Source organism: Pituophis catenifer, unplaced genomic scaffold, assembly GCF_029215685.1.
Source record: "Pituophis catenifer annectens isolate HBS135680 unplaced genomic scaffold, rPitCat1.0.hap2 SCAF_7, whole genome shotgun sequence".
Classification (NCBI taxonomy): Eukaryota; Metazoa; Chordata; class Lepidosauria; order Squamata; family Colubridae; genus Pituophis; species Pituophis catenifer.
In genome coordinates this window covers 2,325,260-2,348,771 of record NW_027256887.1, presented here as the reverse complement: position 1 = coordinate 2,348,771, position 23,512 = coordinate 2,325,260, and the positions used below count along the sequence as shown (strand labels likewise).

General features: G+C 42.9%; 1 protein-coding gene across 1 annotated transcript in view; it reads left to right on the top strand.

Annotated features, from left to right (window-relative positions):
* ITPR2 (inositol 1,4,5-trisphosphate receptor type 2) overlaps window positions 1-23,512 on the top strand; it is a 169,853-nt gene that overhangs the window by 18,965 nt on the left and 127,376 nt on the right. The window contains 4 exon segments of the mRNA XM_070947456.1: window positions 14,111-14,181; window positions 19,009-19,124; window positions 20,450-20,536; window positions 23,317-23,475. Of these exon segments, the coding sequence (XP_070803557.1) occupies window positions 14,111-14,181; window positions 19,009-19,124; window positions 20,450-20,536; window positions 23,317-23,475 (433 nt within the window).

The window sequence follows — 23,512 nt, the reverse complement described above, 5'->3', positions numbered from 1 at the left end:
ATGCCTAAGGCGGGACTAGAACTCCCAGTCTCCTGGCGATTGGCCCAAAGCAACCCAGCTGGCTTTCATGCCTAAGGCGGGACTAGAACTCCCAGTGTTTTGGGTTTTTAGCCTTATGCCTTAAGTATTACACCAAATTGGCTTTCAAGATCAATATTAGATCTTAAAAAGATCCTTCATCCTTACCTTGATATTTAGTCCTCTTTATGATCTCTTGAAACTTTGAGTTTGTGTGCAAAAATAAAGGCTAGAGAGCAACTGCTTGGCATTTAATTTTGTCTTATCTCTCAGCCGGAGGTTTGTTGATCATAAATAGAATTAGGGACAAAGCTGTCAAGTTAGAAATTGATGTGTCCACCTGGGATGTTATATTTAGGTATAAGGGCGTTACCCTTTTATTTATTTCTGTTTATTTAAAAGGTATACATACCTGACTGCCAAGGACATTAATTCTTGCCGGGTTTAAAGTTTTACCATCAAAGTTCCTGGAATGGGGTTATTTATTTAAAAGCTTCAGTTCCAAAGTCAAAATGCATTTCCTACACGGAGGCTGTTATCAAATCAACTTTGCATGTTCAGCTGAGCTGAACCCTTCATAGCTCTGAATTAGCATGATGTCTACATGTCAATCACACCAATTGCTCTGTGGAAGAGAAAATAATTCTCCTTTAAGGCAGTCAATCCTCAGAAATCTACAAAAAATATTAAAATGTTGTACAGTCACGATAGCTGGAGAAAACTTAAAGGTAAAGGCTCCCCTCGCATATATGTGCTAGTCGTTCCCGACTCTAGGGGGCGGTGCTCATCTCCGTTTCAAAGCCGAAGAGCCAGCGCTGTCCGAAGACGTCTCCGTGGTCATGTGGCCGGCATGACTCAACGCCAAAGGCGCATGGAACGCTGTTTCCTTCTCACCAAAGGTGGTCCCTATTTTTCTACTTGCATTTTTTACGTGCTTTCGAACTGCTAGGTTGGCAGAAGCCGGGACAAGGGACGGGAGCTCACCCCGTTACGTGGCACTAGGGATTCGAACCGCTGAACTGCCGACCTTTCGATCGACAAGCTCAGCGTCTTAGCCACTGAGCCACCACGTGCCTTGGAGAAAACTTTGAGCATGCTTAAATTTGGTAGACAATTTCTGTATTATACACATTTCCCTTTTTGACTGATTCATCAGTCCTCCATCTCAGCCAGTGTCTTAAAATTTAAGCAATTTTAAAACAATAAAAAAAACCCCAAATTTCCATGATAAATACAAATATTTAAAATACACAACAGTTGAGCAAGAAGTCACTGTGGATGGTGGTTAACCTGAGACAGGAGCCTATTTTATGATCTGTTCATTGTTTGAGTTGCTGGACAGACTTTTGATCTATGGCCATAAAACAATTAAAATTTGGATTATTTGGACCTTCTGGAATTTTTCTTTTCTCTTCCCGACAGAGCAACCAAGAGTCGACAAGCATATTCCCAGTTTGTTTCTGAATCTTCACCCTAACATTTTAATTCGTCCCCGTCGAGACTGTGAAGCTAACATCCTGAAACTTTTGGCTGTATTTTAAGAGCTGACTCGCCTTGTTCTCCGAGCAACTTTGGAGCATTTTTTTCTGTTTATTAGAAGCTGCCAAAAGTTAATTGTTTGCTTAAACAAAGCTGAGAGCTCCCAGTTCTATAAAGGAGACGTAAATGAGCTGGCTCTCAACAGCAGCTTTAAATATATATATATACCTGTAGCTAAACCTTGTAGACACTATAATGGACTTCTCAATAAATCTGGCCAGGGTGGAAGTTGGATGCTTCATTTGTTCTCCGCTAATCCTCCTGTGTTTTCAAGAACGGTGGGTTTAAAATGAGTTCCTTCTGCTCCAGCGAATGTGGTTAAATGGTTATGTAATACATGTCGTGTATTCTGTAAATGTTATTAATAAAACACAGTCCCCCAAGTTTGGTGCCAAATGCAAATCGAAGGAAGGGATTGTGAATGTCTGGCATTTGTGTGATCTTGGAATTCTGGGGATTAATCCCAGAACAATAGAATTGTACAGTTGGAAAGTATCGCAATGCGCTTCGTGTTCAACTCTCTATAATGTGCAAGAAAATAATTTAAACCATCCCCGTCAACTGTCCAATCTCTTTATTAAAACTTTCCAGGGCTGGAGAATACAGTACACAGGGTGATTATTCTATGGTTGGACAATTCTTATTGTTGGGAACTTGATATTTAAATGAAACCTAAGTAATTTTTTTAAAAATGGGCTGCTAACAAAATGTAAGTAGGCCTCCACCTATGGCCACAATTGAGCCCCAGATTTCTGTTGTTAAGCGAGACATACGTTAAGGGAGTTTTGCTCCATTTTACAACCTCTCTTGCCACTGTTGTTAAGTGAATCACTGCAGTTCTTAAATTAGTAACACGGTCGTTAAGTGAATCTGTCTGGCTTCGTCGAGGGGTTTGCTTGTCAGAAAGTGTCAGAAGATTATAAGATGATAGATGTGATGCTAGATGCTCTGTGCCGTGTGAGATGGGGAGAGAGAGAGAGACATAGAGAGAAACAGAGAAAGAGACAGAGTGAGAGACAGAGAGATAGAGAGATAGAGACAGACAGAGAAAAGGACACAGAGAGAAGAGACAGAGAGAGAGAGAGAAGAGACAGAGAGAGAGAAGAGAGAGACAGGTAGACAGAGAGAAACAGAGACACACAGAGAAGAGACAGAAAGAGAAGAGAGAGAGAGGAGAGAGAGACAGAGAGAGAGAAGAGACAGAGATAGAGAGAGAGAAGAGAGAGAGAGAGAGGAGACACAGAGAGGAGACACAGAGAGAGAGAGAGAAAGAGAGAGGAACAGAGACACACACAGAGAGGAGAGAAGAGACAGAGACAGAGAAAGAGAAGAGACAGACAGACAGACAGAGAGAAAGAGACACAGAGACACAGAGACACACAGAGAAGAGACAGAGAGACAGAGAGAGAAGAGAGAGAGAGAGAAGAAGCAGAGAGAGAAACAGACACACAGAGAGAAGAGACAGAGAGAGAGAGGAGAGAGACAGACAGAGAGAAAGAGACAGAGAGAAACAGAGACAAAGAAGAGAGAGAGACACACACACAGAGAGAGAGAGAACAGGAGAGAGAAAACAAGAGAGAAAGATCTGAAGAAGCTTCTTGGATGAGAAGTGAAATGTCTTCAAAGAAAAACCAGAAAGTCTAGTTGCCTCTTGAAAAAGCACCTTTGGGAGAAGAGAGAGGCAGAGACAGAGAGAAAGAGAGAGGGTGGGAGGGTGGGAGAGAGAGAGACTTTAAGATTGTAGTAAGTCAGATTTAAAACCTTTCTCGTTCTTTATTACGATTGTTAATTTAATTTTACAACACAGAGTTTTGATCGCATGGTAGTTTTCTTTGGCAAAGTTTTTAAATTTTTATGCGCCCATTAAATTTTAGTTTGGGAAATGAATCCAAGAAAGAAAGGAACAGCAGACAGATGCATTTCTCTGGATAGGGTTGTAACGGACAGCTCCAAAAGCCCAATGCCTGGCAATTGGTGTCAGTCGGGGTTGTGTCTCTTGCTTAATGGAAGATGGATGGCATGGATGTATTTAGTTTAGTTTGCTGTTCGTCAAAATTAATAGCTACTTCTGGATGCTTAGTAGTGGGCCCAAATATTTCTGGGCGGCTTGAAAAAACGCTGGTCATTAGTAGGTTGTGGGTTTTGCTGAAAGCGTAGTGAAAAACCTGCAAAACTGGCTTGGGGTGACAGGAGAAATATGCATACCCCAGGCAACAGCAACTTCACAGTGCCTACTAAAAGAACAAGCAGATTATGCACCCTGTTTTTGATGGGCGTGTAGATAGGAAAGACCGTATCAGTGTGATAAAAAAAAAACACGTGTCTCCTTTAAGATGGAACCGGTAGATAGAGCCACTGAACAACTAAAATTGGATGCAATCCAGGGATGGGCTTCAAAAATTTTGGCAAGGGGTTCTTCGCCCGGTTGCTGGGTGGGTGTGGCCATGGTGGGCGTGGTCTAGTTATCCTCCTGCACCACGGTGTGAGGGGCGTTTTTGCCCTCCCGGGCTCTGGAGGCTTACCTTTCCACCAAGGTAAGAGCCTTGGTGGCATAGCTGATTAAGCACTGTTACAGTGCACCAGCTGCCTGCAATTACTGCCAGTTCAAATCTCACCAGGCTCAAGGTTGACTCCGCCTTCCATCCTTTCTAAGGTAGGTAAATTGAGGACCCAGATTGTGGGGGCAATAAGCTGACTTTGTATAAATATACAAAAGGATGAAGGCTATTGCTGAGCACATTGTAAGCCACCCTGAGTCTTCGGAGAAGTGCGGCATATAAATCAAATTAAAAAAATAAAAAATAAAAAATAAATAAATAAATAAATAAATAAATAAATAAATAAACGGCCTCCCCAGGCTCTGGAGGCCCTCCGGAGGCCGGAAACAGGCCCATTTCTGACCTTCCCGAACTTCTGGTAGGCCCATTTTTCACCCTCCCCGAGCTTCCTCGCATGCCCTGCACTTACGTGCATTCAAAACGGGCCGTGTTGGGACTCCTGGAGGGGCAGGGTGGGGTGGGAGGAGCGGGGTTGGTTGGGTGGGGCGGGGCCAGCCAGGAGTGGGATTTCGGGGTTCTCCGAACTGCACAGAATCTTAGCTAGAGGTTCTCCCGAACCCCTGCGAACCCCCAGCAGCCCCACTCCTGATGCAATCCTGTTCTTAAGAATGCACCACTCTAAATGCTTGTATTTTGCATTTTAAAGGGAAAATGGACCTTTTCCTAAGGATCCTTCATCTTAATCCTAATTTTTATGTTGGTGTGTCTCCCAGGATAAGATTGGGCCCAGTTCTTACATTTTGTTTCTCTAGGCAATTTCAATATTTCAGGCTCAGTGTTTTATTTTCGATGCAGGAAGATCGGGATTTAAAATCCCGTCCTTCGGGAGAAGGGCGGTATAGAAATTTAATAAATAATTTAATTTTAAAAAATGCCCATATTCCAGTTTCTGATTAATTTCCTTCCTCGGAGCGTTTTTTTTTTTTGGAAGTACAGGGTGTCCTTTTCTGGATCAATGAATGTTGATTCCTTGATGGAGACGGGAATCGGCCAGTTGGCTTGTTGTCGGAAACCGATGGCCTAAGGCCACCCATTCATCCCTAAGATGGGACTAGAACTCACTGTCTCCTGGCGATTGGCCCAATGTCACCCAACTGGCTTTCATACCTAAGGCGGGACTAGAACTCACTGTCTCCTGGTGACTGGTTAAAGGTCACCCAGCTGGCTTTCGTGCCTAAGGTGGGACTAGAACTCACTGTCTCCTGGTGACTGGTCCAAAGTCATCCAGCTGGCTTTCTTACCTAAGGCGGGACTAGAACTCTCAGTCTCCTGGTGACTGGTCCAAAGTCACCCAGATGGCTTTCATGGCTAAGGTGGGACTAGAACTCACTGTCTCCTGGTGACTGGTTAAAGGTCACCCAGCTGGCTTTCTTACCTAAGGCGGGACTAGAACTCACTGTCTCCTGGTGACTGGTCCAAAGTCACCCAGCTGGCTTTCATGCCTAAGGCAAGACTGGAACTCACTGTCTTTTGCTTTCTAGCCTGGCTCTGGACCAAACTCAATTATCCTTCTTAATTTCCACCACATCGTCTATGATAAAATACTTGTTTGGGTTGCGCATGACTCTGCGCAAGAAGAATGTTAATGCTTGCACAATAAAAGACATGTGGAGAATTAACTTTACAGGGATTTTTCTCCCTTCCCTCCCACCCCGTGTATTTTTGTATTACTGTTCAGTAAATACAAAGCATCTTATTTAAAATATTCAACTTTCCTGTATCCAATATTTGGTGTATATTGCGCACATTTAATGCTATTTCTCAGGTTAATCTTTCCCCCCCCACCCCCCACCGAATCATTAAAAAAAAATACAAGAACTTCATATAGTACCGTGTTGGCGAACCTCTGGCATGCGTGCCGGAAGTGCCATTTTTCCAGGCAAGTGAGCCGTCGCCAAGCTCACCTGAAACTGCGCATGTGCGCACGCCCCAGATGGTGTTCAGGCCTCTGGTGCGCATGCGTGCAATTCAGGGGACCCAGCTGGACTTCAGAGCTCTCCTGCGCATTCGCATGTGTTTGCGCATGTGTGCGAGATGACTGGTGCGCAGTGCGTGCATGGACAGACAGCGTTTGCGTGTGTGCATTGCGCGTGTGAAAGCTGCGTGCATGCACATATGGTGAGATTGCGCATGTAGTGCATTAACGCGCAAGCGTGAAAGCTGCACGAATATACAGATGGTGCAGTTGCGTGTACAGCACATGGTGGGGGCGCACGCAAAAGCTGTGCGTATGTGCAGATGGTGCGGTTGTGCAGGCAGCACATTGGGAGGAGCCACGCGTTACCGTGGATGTCCCGCGAGTGTGCGCAGGGCGCAAAGCACGATCCTGTTCGGCACTTGGTCAGTAAAAGGTTCACCACCACTGATACAGTATGTATATTCAGTCGGTTCGGACTGGTTCAAGCGAACCGGTAGATCCCAGCATAATGCTGTCCTGTTTAGCCATGTTTTTGAGGCCGGGCACATGCACTGAAGGGCACGCGCGGCAAACTAGTGGTAAGAATATTGGAAACCCACCGCTGATGTACATATAGGTAGTCCTCGACTTACAACCACAATTTGAGTTCGCAGTTTCTGTTGTTAAGCAAGACAGTTGTCCGGGGGGGGGTTGTCCTATTTTACAACCTTTCTTGCCCCAGTTCAGTGAAGCACTGCCGTTGTTAACTGAGTCACATGGTCTGTCAGTGAATCCGCCTTCTCCGTTGACTTTGCTCGGCCGAAGGTTGGGATCACGTGACACACTCCACTCACCCCTCCCGGGGACACTGCAACCGTCATAAATACGAGTCACTTTGCCCAACATCCGAATTTCAATCCGCGATCACGCGGGGGATGTCGCAAACGGTCATAAATGCGAAAAATAAGTCACCTTTTTTTCCGGTGGCCTTGCAGCTTCAGATGGTCACTAAGCAAAGTGTTGTAAGTCGAGGACTACCTGTACGGCAGAATAAATTTTGGGACGTGGAAGATTGAAGTCTGTAACCAATCAGACTTCAGAGTTTGTTTTAAGGTTGCTAAGCTCAACGCCCAAACAGGCACATTCATCTTGGCTCTTGCGGTTTTGGCAAGACCAGACATAAATCAAATCCAGTTATTGCCAACGACTGTCAGGAATAATTGGGATATGATCTGTATAGAGATTGTCCCTCCGAAATGAATTAATTTAAAATAACTAAATGAGTATATATATATATATATATATTTTCCCTGCAGGTATGTGCTGGTTAAAACATGTCGGGTGCAGTTAATTAAAATTCTTCGTAATTTACGAACGCTTAAAATAGCTTTTTCGGCTGTGTGCCTTCTGCTTCGGATCGAATGGACTAAATAAAGGCCAAGAAATCATGGCCATAAAGTTTATCTTATATCTTATAATAAAAATACTGTCAGATGTTCATAGAGAAACCAGTGCAAGTGAAAAGGGGCATTACAGGGAGTCTTCGGGTTATGACGGTTCGTTTAGTGACTGTTTGACGTTACAACGCCACTGGAAAAAAAGCGACCTATGACCCTTTTTCACTCAATTGTAGTCATAAGACAAGGACGGCCTGTACTACTATGAATCTGGTATTTTCATACTTTTGATTAAACGCTTTCCGGTGTCCCTAGTAGGCAGCTGACTTAAGTTTGATGGTCTGTGAAAACGGCTGGGAAATATTTTAAATCCCTCCATGTTTTATTGAAAAGAATGAATCCCCAGCATTTTCAGCTGAAAATCGTTGATTTTTAGATTGATATTGAAGTCTGATGGTGGAGTCCTTTCTGCTTCCTGAACTGGGCTGTTTACTTGTAGACATTTCATTACCCAACTAAGTAACATCACCAGTGTCAAGGAGTAAGGAGTTTGTTGCTCGTTTATATACAGCAGTGGCCAAAATTGTGGAAACCTTTTGGGAAAAGTGTATTTTTGAGGTTTGATGGCTAATAACACCACTTTTTTTTTGGAGTTTCAAGAGAATCCTATTCCACTGCTGGAATGGCCTGGGAATAGCCCAGATCTTCACCCAATTGAAAATCTATGGAGCCGACTAAAGAAACTTGTTAGTCAGAAGTGACTCAGCAATAAACCCAGTTAATAGAAGCCATCATTCAATCTTGGTTTCACATGAGAACAGCTGCAGAACTCAAAGACTTGGTTCACTCCATGGGAAGACGTTGTAAGGCCGTAATTTGTGCTAAAAGTTACCCAGCTAAGGATTAACTGACATGGGGATAATTTTTGTATATCTTGTTTTTTCCTATGTGTTCCGCTTTTCTTCTTTATACTGTAACTGCTATTCTAATAGCAAATCCTTCATAAAAGTTATTGCATTACATTCCTGATTAAATTATCTTTCCATTGATATATAATTTTATGGTACTACTCAGTGGTAGGTTTCAATTTTTTTTACTACCGGTTCTGTGGGTGTGGCTTGGTGGGCGTGGCATGGCTTGGTGGGCGTGGCTTGGTGGGTGTGGGAGGGGAAGGATACTGTAAAATCTCCATTCCCTCCCCAATCCAGGGGAAGGTTACTGCAAAATCCCCATTTCCTCCCAATCAGCTGGGACTCGGGAGGCAGAGAATAGATGGGGGTGGGGCCAGTCAGATTTTTTACTACCGGTTCTCCGAACTACTCAAAATTTCCGCTACCGGTTCTCCAGAATTGGTCAGAACCTGCTGAAACCCACCTCTGGTACTACAACTACTCCCCCAAAAAAGTGGTGTTCTTAGCTAGTTTTAGAAAATACACTTTTCCCAAAAGGTTTCCACAATTTTGGCCACTACTGTAGTTCTACTGGTATCGGATTGCTCAGCTTGACGGAATAATGTGAGACTATTAATTGTACAAAAGTCTCCATGGTGTGTATAAAATGTGAAGAAAACAGGGAATATGTCCAGTTCCCTCTTATTGCTAAGGAAATCAATTTGCTGACGATGCTTTCGGACTACAAAGTAGCTGAATTTTACTTAACAGCTAAGTTCCTTGTTTTCAGAGAGAGTTGATCAAAACGAGGCAGTTTTCCATTCCTTAACCAAAAAAAAGAAGAAAAAGAAAAAGAAGTTTCATAATCTCAGAACACAGAGTTGTACTTCAGAAGTGTTATTTAAGTTTATTATTTCTGATTGGTCACACAATCATCCAGAGGTTTAGGCCGGATTTGGTGTTTCTGTCTATGTCTTGATTCCTTTCCAAAGGCCTGGGATAGAGGCAGATGTTGTACTTCGATGGTGTTAAAAGAGATTGCCCCCGGATGTCAGCTGTTCCAAGGAAAGCTGCCTTTTGCAATTGACTGATGGTGTCTTTGTCAATGCTGATGATGAATAGAATTGAATAGAGTAGAGTAGAGTAAGTAGAGTAGAGTAGAGTAGAGTAGAGTAGAGTAGAGTAGAGTAGAGTAGAGTAGAGTAGAGTAAACTAGACTAGATTAGATTAGATGACTAGAATAGACTGGACTAGACTAGAATAAGTAGAGTAGAATAGAATAGATAGAATAGGAGTAGAGTAGAATAGAATAGGAGTAGAGTAGAGTAGAATAGGATAGAATAGGAATAGAGTAGAGTAGAGTAGAGTAGAATAGAATAGAATAGAATAGAATAGAATAGAATAGAATAGAATAGAATAGGTAGAGTAGAATAGAATAGAATAGAAGAGTAGAGTAGAAAGAGTAGAATAGAATAGAATAGAATAGAATAGAATAGAATAGAATAGAATAGAATAGAATAGAATAGCAGAGTTGGAGGGGACCTTGGAGGTCTTCTAGTCCAACCCCCTTCTGAGGCAAGAAACCCCATGGCTGCCCAATCTTTTCTTAAAAACGGCCGGTGTTGGAGCAGTCACAACTTCTGGAGGCAAGTTGTCCATTGTTCAAATGGTGCTCCAGATGTTTTGGGATTACACCCAAGAAACGTATGGTTGTTCTTATGACCCTTGATTTCTTCTGCCACAGTCCTTCTATTTCTATTTGCAAATCTTCCTCTTTTGCAATTTTCTCCAGTTCTTTCTCTTCTGTTGTCTTCAGGTTCTGCCACATCCATTATCCAGACTTTTTTTGAGAGGGGTCTTTCTTATTGACAGTTGTTAAATCTGGGGTGTTGTGTGGCAGGTGCTTGTCTGTTTTGCATTCTAATGTCCCAGAGCACTTCAGCGTCTTCATTTTCTATTCTATTTCTTGCTTGCAGGCAAATGGGATTTCTTGCAGATCTTCCAATGCACCATTGTTGCTACTTTGTCATGCCGTTGTTTGTAGTCGGTCTGGGTGATCTTCTTGCAGCATCTTAGTAGATGATTCATTGTTTCTTCAGCTTCTTTGCTGCCTTTTGCTGCCTTCTCAATTCTGGCTTTGTACGCACTTGTTCTTGAGGTTTACTTTTAAGCATCCAGAATTAGTTCCTCTCTCTCTTTCTTCAACTTTCCTGGTCTTAGCCATTGCCAGGACGTTATCTGAATGACAACTCTTTTCCGTAATAATTTCTGAACTTACAGGCAGGTCTGGCTTTCTCCTCCTCCTCCTCCTCTTTCTCTTCCTCCTCTTCTTCTCCTCCTCCTCCTCCTTTTTCTTCTCCTTCTCCTCCTCCTCTTCTTCTTTTTCTGCTTCTTCTTCTTCTCCTTCTCCTCTTCCTTCTCCTCCTCCATCATCATCATCATCAATCAGCAAACTTTAAAAATGCCAGGAGACATTTCCCTGCATGCATAAACTAAGTGCCATGTGGGAGGGTTTCAGTTGCATAGAGAAAAATTCTCAAGAAAAAGAGCATTTCCTATTTTTCTGAGTTATGTCACAGAAGAGGAGGTGGCACGAAGGCTGTGGGCATTCCCCTCAAAGAAGAAAGTGAAGATTTCAGGCTAGAATAATCCTCAAAAAGAACAAAATGTTATCACATCTTGTGTACATCAGTTGCTCATTTGTCAACACAGATAGTTCTCAAATTAAAATCATAGTCGATTGCAGTAGAGTAGAGTAGAGTAGAGTAGAGTAGAGTAGAGTAGAGTAGAGTAGAGTAGAGTAGAGAAGAGAATGAATAGGGAGTGGAGTGGAGTGGAGTGGAGTGGAGTGGAGTGGAGTGGAGTAGAGTAGAGTAGAGTAGAGTAGAGTAGAGTAGAGTAGAGTAGAGAAGAGAATGAATAGGGAGTGGAGTGGAGTGGAGTGGAGTGGAGTGGAGTGGAGTGGAGTGGAGTAGAGTAGAGTAGAGTAGAGTAGAGTAGAGTAGAGTAGAGTAGAGTAGAGAAGAGAATGAATAGGGAGTGGAGTGGAGTGGAGTGGAGTGGAGTGGAGTGGAGTGGAGTGGAGTAGAGTAGAGTAGAGTAGAGTAGAGTAGAGTAGAGTAGAGTAGACTGGACTGGACTGGACTGGACTGGAAGAGAAGAAAAAAGAGAAGAGAAGAGAAGAGAAGAGAAGAGAAGAGAAGAGAAGAGAAGAGAAGAGAAGAGAAGAGAGAAAATAGAATAGAACATAATAGAACATAATAGAAGATAATAGAACAGAACAGAACAGAACAGAATGTTTCTCACGATCATAGGCCAGAATTGCAACTAGAATCACATTACAAAAATAAAGTAAAAAAACAGAACAGGGTAAAATTAGTGCAGCTGGTAGTGGGTTCAAGGAGCTGTTGTAAAGCTGGACAGGTTTGCAACCCTGTTCGTTGCTTATCCTGTTGATGGCCTGCAACGCTGGATGCTTGGCCCTTCAGCACTACGATTCCCCCCACCCCATATCCTGCGTGTCCCCTGCCGAATTCAGACAGCCAGGAGAATACAGCCTCCAGCAGCTGCATCTTGACCCAAACTGGAGCAAGTCCTCCTCTTTGCTGGGAGTGCATTTTCTGCTTATCGCTTCCTGCGAGCTGCAGTAAATAAATCTATAGAACCTGGCAATCACCCCGCAAAGTTTCAATGGTGAATGGAGTAGGGAGGAAATCAGGAATTTATCCACGCACAATGAAAGGAAACCTTGCAAGAAACAAGGAGCAAAATGCAAAGTTTTCCGAGCTTATGGCTTTCTGGCTGGGTTTGTCCTTTCTTTCTTTCTTTCTTTCTTTCTTTCTTTCTTTCTTTCTTTCTTTCTTTCTTTCTTTCTTTCTTTCTTTCTTTCTTTCTTTCTCTCTCTCTCTCTCTCTCTCCCCCCCTCTCTCTTTCTTTCTTTCTGCTTCCTCTGTTTGCATGCAAAGCTCGTAGTGGTTACTAATTTTTTTAGGAAACAGGGAGGTCATTTACATGAGGATTGTGCCTGAATGACAACTAAGCTGTTGTGTTTGCCAGTTGTTTATAAAGGAGATTGCAAGGCTCCGGTGGGGGATGAAGTACGGAGTGGAAAAGCGATGGCTTGCGTGCTTTTCCACTTAAAGTGGACGCCGTACGAAGAGATTCTTACTCCTTCCTTATTTCAGTTCACGGAATATCTATTCATTAGTTGGATCTGTTTAAAGACGGATGGTCAGAAACGTGACGACGGTGGCCTAGCAAACTATGACATCTATACATAGGTAGTCCTCGATTTACGACCACAATTGAGCTCCAAATTTTTGTTGCTCAGTGAACGTTCGTTAAGTGAGTTTGGCCCCAACTAGGGACATACTACCACATGTGGTGGATGTGCCCGAAGGTGAGGAAATTTTGGTATAAAATTAAAGGGTGTTTGGAAGAGATTACACTCCAAAAGATAGATTTTAATCCAGAGATGTTCCTCCTAGGAATGATTGATAGAAAAATGGGAAAAAAAAGTCTCTATTATATTATATTGCATATTCTAATGGCGGCCAGAATTACTCTAGCGCAAATGTGGAAGTCGACCAATACACCATCGGAAGAAACAATAATAAAGAAAATCCTCGAAATGGATAAATTAACGATGGAGATCAAAGAAAGAGAAGACTCGGATTATTATAAAGTGTGGAATAGGTTTTATACATGGTTGGAAAACAGAAATCAAATTAAGAAATAAGAATATAAATTAGATATTAACATACTGGATATAAATGTAAATAATGATCCTGCTAACAAAACAGTTAATTATGAATTTTTAAAAATAAAGAGAAGGAGTGAGTTTGGCCCTGTTTTATGACCTTTCTTGCCACCGTTGTTAAGGGAATCACTGCAGTTGTTAAATGGGTAACACGGTCGTTAAGCAAATCTGGCGTCCCCGGTGACTTTACGTGACTCCAGGGACACTCCGACCATCATAAATACGAGTTGCATATTTGCAACTTTGCGTATTTGTAACTTCAAACGGTCACTAAATGAACTGCGGTAAGTCGAGGACTATCTGGGGTTTTCGTTCAGTGAATCGGTTTACTGTCCAATAATTTACCAATAATTGAAAACACGCACATTGTTTTCACAATGTTGCACTGTCTTTCTGGACTCTACTTGAAGAATTAGGAGTTTTCTTTTTTCAGGAAGTCCTCGCCTTATGACCAAAACCGAACCCCAAATTTCTGTTGTTAAGTGAGACATTTGTTCAGTGAGTTTCGCCCCTTTTTTTACGACATTTCTTGCCACATTTGTTAAGTAAATCACTTGCAATTGATATGTTAGTAACCTGCTTGTTAAGTGAATCTGGCTTCCCCATTGATGTGGCTTGTCAGAAGGTCGCAAAACGGGACCCAGGGGACGCTGCAACCGTCATAAATATGAATCAGTTGCCAAGCGTCTGAATTTTGATCACATGACCATGGGGATGATGCAAAGGTCGTAACTATGAAAAACAGTCATGAGTTACTTTTTTCAATGCCATTGTAACTTTGAATGGGTCACTAAATGAACTGTTGTAAATTGAGGACTACCTGTATTCTGAAAGTTTACATTCCACAGAGAGAATGAAAATGATTGGATCTACAGTTTTTGTGACAAAACTGGACACTGATGTATTTTTCACACGAGGACCTATATTTTGGGAAGTGTTTGTTTTTGTGGTTAGGCGAAATCAAAAGAATCAAAGTTATAAAATTTGGAGACTTTGTCTTGATCCATAAATGCAAAAGTCATGATAAAGTCTTTTGATTTTTCTTCTTCTAGGCTCGTGGATGACAGATGTGTGGTTCATCCGGAAGCAGGCGATCTTTGCAACCCGCCCAAAAAATTCCGAGGTAAGCAATAATTGTTGGAATTCATTGTTGGAATGTATTTCTATGCAACAACTATAGTAGTATTTCGCCAGTAGATGGCAGTGTTTACAAGTGTGGATCTATGGTATGCTCTATGGCTATGCTCCTTGGTTCTGAGTAGAGTTTCCTGTTTCCTGTTACAGTTAAAACAGTTGAGCAGTAAAGCACATGGTGATTGTGCTCTTTGTTTGCTCTGTAGTGCTATAGATAAACTGAATTTCTAAGAATGCTAAAGACATTAAAAGGACATTGTAAATAACAAGCAATTGTAACAATTGTCATTGTTACATCTGTTGTTATTGTTACTTATGCTACAACAGAGATTCTCTAGAGACCTTCAAAGGTGTTGGGAATATACCTCCAAGAAATTTCTACCAGTAGTAGCCTATCCTGGCTACTACTAATTAGGAAGTCTGAGTATTTCTACTTTTATTCATACAGATAGTCCTTGATTTACGACCGTTCGTTTAGCAGCTCTTCGAAGTTACAATGGTGCTGAAAAAACTCCACTCCTCAGGCTTACGACTGGTCCTTGCACTTACGACTGATCCTGCATGGTCACCTGATCCCAATTTGGGCATGTCCCACCATTTACCACTCAGGTTGTCGTGTCCTAAGGTCACGTGACTGCAATTTGCGTCCCTTTTTGTGCTGATGTCCAGCAAAAAAGAGTGCCCATTTATAAGAATGGCTTCACACTTGCGACTGCATAGCCACTTAACGGCTGCAGTGATTCATTTAAAGGCTGTCATGAAAATGGTCGTAAAATTGCAAAATCTGACTCGAATTATGATCACAATTGGGGAAATTTCTGCCCCAATTATGGCCGTGACGATCTATAGAAGTTTCTAAGAGGAGAATGATGGCTTATCATGATCTTCCTTTGATCTTTGCATGTTGTTCTTATTTTGTGGATTTGGTAATTCAACCTCTGTTCTTCTCCATTTCATTTTTCTTCTTTCCTTTCCCCAAAAATCCATGCCCTAAGTATGTTGTTAGTTGTGAAGTCGTGTCCGACCCATCGCAACCCCATGGGCCACGTTCCTCCAGGCCTTCCTGTCTTCTACCATCCTCTGGAGTCCATTGAAGCTCACGCCAACTGCTTCAGTGACTCCATCCAGCCACCTCGTTCTCTGCTGTCCCCTTCTTCTTCTTTTGCCCTCCATCGTTCCCAGCATTAGGCTCTTCTCCAGGGAGTCCTTCCTTCTCATTAGGTGGCCAAAGTATTTGAGTTTCATCTTCAGGATCTGGCCTCCTAAAGAGCAGTCAGGGTTGATCTCCTCTAGGACTGACCGGTTTGCTCTCCTTGCAGTCCAAGGTTCTCGCAGGAGTCTTCTCCAGCACCAGAGTTCAGAGGCCTCCATTCTTTGGTGCTCAGCCTTCCTTATGGTCCAACTTTCACAGCCATCCATTGCAACTGGGAAAACCATCGCCTGGACTATACACACTTTTGTTGGCAGGGTGATGTCTCTGCTTTTTAGTATGCTGTCTAACTTTGCCATAGCTTTCCTCCCCAGGAGCAAGCATCTTTTAATTTCTTGGCTGCAGTCCCCATGTGCGGCCCAAAGTATATTAAGATATTATTGGTTTTTTAAAATTTTATTTTCTGATGCAACAAGTTCTTCTTTCGTGAACAGGGTCGTTGTTTCCTGACTGATTTTTATTTCCTTCCTCTTCCTCCTCCAATTCTTCTTCTAGGAAAAAAAAAACCCTAGTCCAATTCTCTAAATCTATCCCTCTGCCCTTTAACCAAGAACCTCCCTTTGTCACGCTTCCCTTTCTTATTTTATTTTAAAGTTAAACCGAATGGGAACAATGAACCCATTGTACGAGCACCTTATTTACACGGAGCAAAGTGGAATGATGGACAGGTGTCAGCCGTGCAGCTCACGTGACTTTTGACTTAACGCTATTAAGCCTTTCACCAGGGTTCAATGGATGAATAGAATAAAGGAAGTTGTGTGCGATGGACATGAGAAACCACAATCTATGTTGTGGGCCTGAGAACATTTTTTTAATTTTTTTTTTGCTTTGCTAATTTGCAAACCGGCAATGAAGAGAGAATCGAAAAAGAAACCAAGTTAGAAACTAAGTTTCTCTTAAGCCGTTGTGGGTGAAGAAGAAGGAGAGACAAGAAGGAATTGTTTTCAGCCAGACAAGCGTGAATAGTTGATAGATGTTTTTCAGTCCTTAGAAAAATCACCTGCTTCTTAACTCCTTTTTTTGCAAATTTGTAATTAATTTATTTACAATGTTCAAATACAAAACGAAGCTAAAATGCAGCTGGTTCTCCAGATACAACAGTTTATTTGCAAAGTTTGCAAACTGGCGAAGAAGAGAAAATTTAAAAAAAGAAACCACAACTCTTGAACTCCCATTTTTTTTTTACAAATTTATAATTAGTTTATTTACAATGTTCAAATACAAAACGAAGCTGAAATGCAGTTAGTTCTTGCGTTAGGACAGTTTAATTTAGGGACTTCGAAGTTATAACAGTGAAACATGCGTTCGGCAAGTTTGCCCCGTTTTACGACTTTCCTTGCCACCGCTGTCCACGGAATCGTTGCGTTTATGAAGTTAGCCACACGGCGGTTAAGTGAATCTGGATCCCCCGCTGACTTTGCTCGTTGGAGGGTCGCCAAAGGGGATCACGTGATATCCTCCCAGGACACAGCGACCGTCATAAATAGGAACCACATGCCGAGCACCTGACTTTTGATCAGGTGACGGTGGGAGAGCTGCAATGGTCATTAAGTGTGAAAAAATGGTCCTAACTTGCTTTTTTTCAGGTCCGTTGTAACTTCGCACTGTCACTAAATGAACCGTTGTAAGTCCAACTCTCTCTGGGTCACATTAATTGCCTCTGGATTGCAATATTCTTGAGTCATTCCAAGCTGTGAATTCTCGGGCGCCTTTCTTTTCCTTGGCAAAAGACAAACATTTATCTGGGAATAGTATAGTTAGCCATCACTGGTATAGTGGCTTGTTTTTGCAACCCGAGCTGGGCTACCTAAACTGACCTTTGTGCAAAGAAAGAAGAGAGAGAGAGAGAGAGAGAGAGAGAGAGAGAGAGAGAGAGAGAGAGTGTTAAACAGTTCTCAAAAAAACTTTCTCTTGAATGGCCCTTCTGTCTTTATTGTGCAAATGGAACAGTAGAGTAGAACAGGAAGTTATCTGCATGTGTTTTTAGAGGTTTTTCACCAGGAAAGCCATTTTTTGAAAGACATGAAAATGGGGGAGGGGGAGGGGGGCACCCACAAAAAACAGATACGCCACGGACTCCCAGCCCTGCTCCCCAACTTCCTAGTAATTGTTCACTTAATAAATGCACTGATGTCAGACCATACATTCCTATTTCGAATGTAGAATCTGTTATCAGGCAGGTCTCTGACCCATTGGAAGAGACTAGAATAGAACAGAATAACAGAGTTGGAAGGGACCTTGGAGGTCTTCTAGTCCAACCCCGTTAGAAAAAAGAGGTTGAGACTTTGGAAAAGGTGCAGAGAAGAGCAACTAAGATGATTAAAAGGCCTGGAGACTAAAACATACGAAGAACGGTTGCTGAAACTGGGTATGTCTTAGTCTGATGAAAAGAAGGACCAGGGGAGACATGATAGCAGTCTTCCAATATCTCAGGGGCTGCCCCAAAGAAGAGGGAGTCAAGCTATTCTCCAAAGCACCTGAAAGCAGGACAAGAAGCAATGGGTGGAAACTAATCAAGGAAAGAAGCAACCTAGAACTAAGGAGAAATTTCCTGACAGTTAGAACAATTAACCAGTGGAACAATTTGCCACTAGATGTTATGGAATGATGAGACCAAACAACATTCCTGGGTCAGCCAGAGACAGTTTTTTTATTGCGCAAGGTTCAGAGCCAGATTTGTACCTGAAACTTTGAACAAGGAAAGAGCTCTGATACCTCTGTTTTTATACATTTCTAAGATAAAGGATTCGGTGATATCTTGCATTTTCCATATATGGTTAACATGAGATCATACATTTTCCATATATGGTTAACATACACTTGTTATATGATAATTGACACACTTCCTAATTACTAAACCATTACTAAACCATTATTTTTAGTTTATAATATTATCTTTAGTTAGACAACCTTCCTTAAATGCTTGTTGTTGCTAATGGGAGAGTTACTGCTGTTCTTAGGTAAATTTATTGGATTAAGTAACTCTTTGTAACATATATGTCTTTATGTCATTCACAGTGAGGTCACTCAGATGTTGTCCATATGGCTGTCCTTCCGTGACAGCTAGGTCTCATCAGAAGATATATTACCACTTAATGGGGTTTAGCTGATTTTTAATATAATCTCCAAGCAAGCACTTTTCTATCTTATAATAATGTGAATAGAGAGGGTCCTTTAGAGTTCATATGCTTCCTTCTTTTATTCACATTACAGAAGTTGTGGGTACATTATACAAATGGCTACTACTGCATAAAAGTAAAAAGTTGAGGCTGTAATATTATTATCTTTTTACTGTGCCAAAGAGAGTTGGAAGTCAATGCCTTTTTCTTTCTTCTTTTTTTCTTTTCACCCCCCCCCCATTTTCCCTTCTTCCCTTTTTCCTTCCCTTAGTTTTCCATTGCTTTTTATTTTTTCTTTGTATTTTACATTTTAATAAAAATTTGATATCAATTAAGGGGGGTCTGCAAATTCCAGCTGAGTCGGCTGCACGTCTCTGGTCCCGTCAAATATATCTGCAGACCTTCCCACGAGCCGGCGTTCGCGAAAGGACGAAGCGGAGGAGAAGAATCTTCTTTAAATTGTTGGTTTTGTGCTTTTGCTCTTCAGATTGCCTTTTCAAAGTGTGTCCCATGAACCGATATTCCGCACAGAAACAGTACTGGAAAGCCAAACAAGCCAAACAGGGCAGCCACACCGAAGCGGCCCTGTTAAAGAAATTACAAGTAAGTTGGGGTTTTTTTTGGTAGTTCTAATTCAATTTTTTTCCTTCTTTCAATAACTTCTGATGCTGTCTTTTCTTCTTCTTCCTTTTTCTCGCTATATATATAGAGGTTTTAGCAAGGGTTCTCTGCCCAGTTGCTGGGTGGGCGTGGCCATGGTGGGCGTGGCCTAGTCAGCCTTCTGCACCACAGCGGGGAGGGGGGCGTTTTTGCCCTCCCCAGCTCCAGAGGCTTTCCTCGAGCCTCCGGGAGGGAGAAAATGGCCTCCCCAGGCTCTGGAAGCCCTCTGGAAGCCAGAAATGAGCCCGTTTCTAGCCTTCCCGAACTTCCAGTAGGCCCATTATTCACCCTCTCCGAGCCTCCGCGCACGCCCTGCAGTTATCTACATCCAAAACGGGCTGTGTAGCAGAGGTGGTGTAGTGTACTGAGTCTGCTCCAGGATCTGGCCCCCTAGTGGGGAGAGAAGTTCTTACCTTGTTCATGATTGGCCAACCGTTTGACAGCCAGTATAAAAGAGCCGTCAAACAGAGAGAAGCGCTCTTGTTGTGACTGTTGTTGGAAAGTCAGCCGGTTAGAATAAACGTTACCTGTTAGCTGGCGTCTCGCCTCAGTCATTGCGACCCCTCCGATCCGGCAAGAACACGCCAGGTAGGTTTCAGCAAGTTCTGACCAGTTCTGGAGAACCAGTAGTGGAAATTTTGAGTAGTTCGGAGAACTGGTAGTAAAAATTCTGACTGGCCCCGCCCCCATTCTATTCTCTGCCTCCCAAGTCCCAGCTGATCGGGAGGAAATGGGGATTTTGCAGTAACCTTCCCCTGCCATGTCCACCAAGCCCCGCCCACCAAACTATGCCCCGCCCACCAAGCCACACCCACAGAACCGGTAGTAAAAAAAAAATGAATTCCAATACTGGTACCGTATTAGAAGTTAAAACTGAGACATGTTAAAATGTCTGTTTATTTGACTTTGTGGACCCTCTGAAAAGCTAGGGGGAATCACCGGGGGTCCCTAGACCACAGATTGAGAATTGCTGATCTAGAGATTATTCCTGAGAGCCATCTTGGGCTTCAAAACACATCAAGGAGAGAAGCATCTAGAAGAATCTAGAACTAAGGAGAAACTTCCTAACAGTGAGAACAATTAATTAATGGAACGGCTTGCCACCAGAAGTTGTGGGTGCTCCAACACTGGAGATTTTCAAGAAGAGATTGGCCAATATTTGTCTGGAGGGTGTCGTGCTTGAGCCGGGGGTTGGACTAGATGACCTCTGAGGCCCCTTCCGACTCTGTGATTCTGTTAATAATTCAACTCGACCCATTCCCTTCCAGCATGCAGCTGAACTGGAACAGAAGCAGAACGAATGTGAGAACCGGAAGCTGCTGGGGGAAATTGTGAAATACAGCAACGTGATCCAGGTGAGTCTTTTGCAAGCCGCAAAGAGATCAGGTGTCCACCGTCCAGTTGGTGAATCCAGAAAAAAGAAACCTCCCGGGGCATTATTTTACCAGGAGTAGAAAACTTTATTGAATAAACCACATTGGCACAGGTAGAAGAAGTGAAACCAGCTCTGGGTTTCCCGTGCAAAAGCAGGCATAGTCCATTCTCTCCCTGCCCCCCCTGCCATTCCCCCATGGGCCACCCACAACCCATTAAGTCCACTGATCACTTCTGTTCATCTTGGTATGGGAACCGGTCGGCCATGCTGGAACATCTGCTCAGGGTGTCCTTGAAAGGGGGAAGCAATGTCTCACGGGAACCGATGATGCTTGGAGGCCATTTCCCCCCACTCTATTTTCTATTCCTATTCCTATTCCATTCTATTCCATTTTCTACTTTTCTCCTCTCCTCTCCTCTCCTCTCCTCTCCTCTCCTCTCCTCTCCTCTCCTCTCCTCTCCTCTCCTCTCCTCTCCTAATTCCTATTCCTATTCCTATTCCATTCCATTCCATTCCATTCCACTCCACTCTACTCTACTCTACTCTACTCTACTGTACTCTACTCTACTCTACTGTACTCTACTCTACTCTACTCTACTCTACTCTACTCTACTCTACTCTACTCTACCCTACCCTACTGTACTCTACTGTACTCTACTCTCTCTATATCTTTCATTCTACTGTACTCTACTCTACTCTACTCTACTCTACTCTACTCTACTCTACTCTACTCTACTCTATTCTTTCCTGTTCTGTTCCTATTCCTTCTCTTCTCTTCTCTTCTCTTCTCTTCTCTTCTCTTCTCTTCTCTTCTCTTCTCTTCTCTTCTCTTCTCTTCTCTTCCCCTTCCCCTTCCCCTTCCCCTTCCCCTTCCCCTTCCCCTTCCCCTTCCCTTCCCTTCCATTCCCTTCCATTCCATGGCGGATTCGCTTAACAACCGGGTGACTTAACTTGACAACTGATGCAATTCACTTAGCAATGGCGGTGAGAAAGATCGTAAAACGGGACAAAGAGACTGTCTTGCTTAGTGATAGGAACTTTGGGCTCAATTGTGGTCATAAGTGGAGGATTACCTGTACTTTTGTTATCCTTGCAAGCTCAAAGTATCTCAGAGGTGGGTCCTTTAATTTGATTAACAAAACGCCACGCATATCTATGCATAACACTATAGAAGTACCATATTTATTGCAAATATATCCCGCGTTTTCTCCAGAGGTATGCAGGTGCAGTCCATAGGTATGTCTCCTATTTATCTCACAGCAGTCCAGAGTTCATTGATTTACCATAACTCAGTCCGGGCTGTGTTTCAATGGTGGTTTAAACTTTGATCTCTCTGGTAAGAATGTAACCCTTGAAATTTCGAACTGTTAAAAAAAATGAAACTGATTTTTTTTCCCCTTTAAAAAGCAATATCAGCCACCCTGAAAACAGGAGGAATCTTTTGCAAAAAAAAAAAAGGCCAGTCAAAAATTCCAACGCCTAGGTGGTTTATAAAGGAAAATGAAATGAGGAAATTGAAACAGGAAGTCAATTTTCCACCTCGAAGCTTTGTGAGGACTGAATAACTTGGTTTAATGGTGGCTGAGTCACCTTCCCTTGAGGCCCTTTTGCAGAGAATATGTAGTTACTCACAGCTGTCTAAAAAAGCCACAAAAACTGCGATAGGATATCACGTGTGTGTCATGCCATCACCCAGATAATTGCATCATGTGTTCATAATTCGTAAGTTGGTGAATGATGGTTCATAATTTCAGCCATTTGTCTGTTGTGGAGAGTTGATAGCATTTGCAGTGTGAAAACTGTAAATGAATAGCAATAGCTATAGTACTTTATATAGACTTATATACCGCTTCACAGGGCTTTACAGCTGTCTCTAAGCGGTTTACAATGCCAGCCTGTTGCCCCCAACAATCTGGGTCCTCATTTTACCCACCTCGGAAGGATGGCAGGCTGAGTCAACCTTTGAGACAGTCAGGATTGAACTTCTGGCAGTGGGCAGAGTTAACCTGCAATACTGCATTCTAACCACTGGGAAGGAAGGAAGGAAGGAAGAAAGGAAGGAAGGAAGGAAGAGCAATAGCACATATACCACTTCACAGTGCTTTACAGTCCTCTCTAAGCAGTTTACAGAATCAGTATTTTGCCCCCAACAATCTGGGTCCTCATTTTACCGACCTCGGAAGGATGGAAGGCTGAGTCAACTTTGAGCCAGTCAGGATCGAACTCCTGGCTGTGGGCAAAGTTACCTTGCAATACTGCATTCTAACCACTGCGCCACCAAGAAGGAGATTGAGAAAGGGAATAAGAGAGGAAGGAAGGAAGGAAGGAAGGAAGGAAGGAAGGAAGGAAGGAAGGAAGGAAGGAAGGAAGGAATAGCACTTATATACCGCTTCACAGTGCTTTACAGACCTCTCTAAGCAGTTTACAGAGTCAGCCTCTGGCCCCCAACAGTCTGGGCCCTCATTTACCAACCTCAGGAGGATGGAAGGCTTGAGCCGGTCAGGATCGAACTCCTGGCAGTGGGCAGAGTTTAGCCTGCAATACTGCATTCTAACCACTGCACCATCTCGGCTCCTAAATTAAGCCAGCTTGTACTGTGGTTAGCCACGTTCTTGTCCCATTCCCTCGAAAGGTAGACAGCCAAAAATCAAAGAGATTTCCTCACGTTCTAGTAGCACAGGAACATAACTTGGGTTATGAATCTTAACCAAAACGGTCGAGTCCGAATGCACAAATCTTATTTATTTTCCTCCCTGACAGCTGCTTCATATCAAGAGCAACAAATATCTCACGGTCAATAAGAGGTTGCCGGCCTTGTTGGAAAAGAACGCCATGCGTGTCTCTTTGGATGCAGCCGGCAACGAAGGCTCCTGGTTCTACATTCAGCCCTTTTGGAAACTGCGAAGCGAAGGGGACAATGTAAGTATTGTGACTCAGGCCCAAGTAGGTATTATCA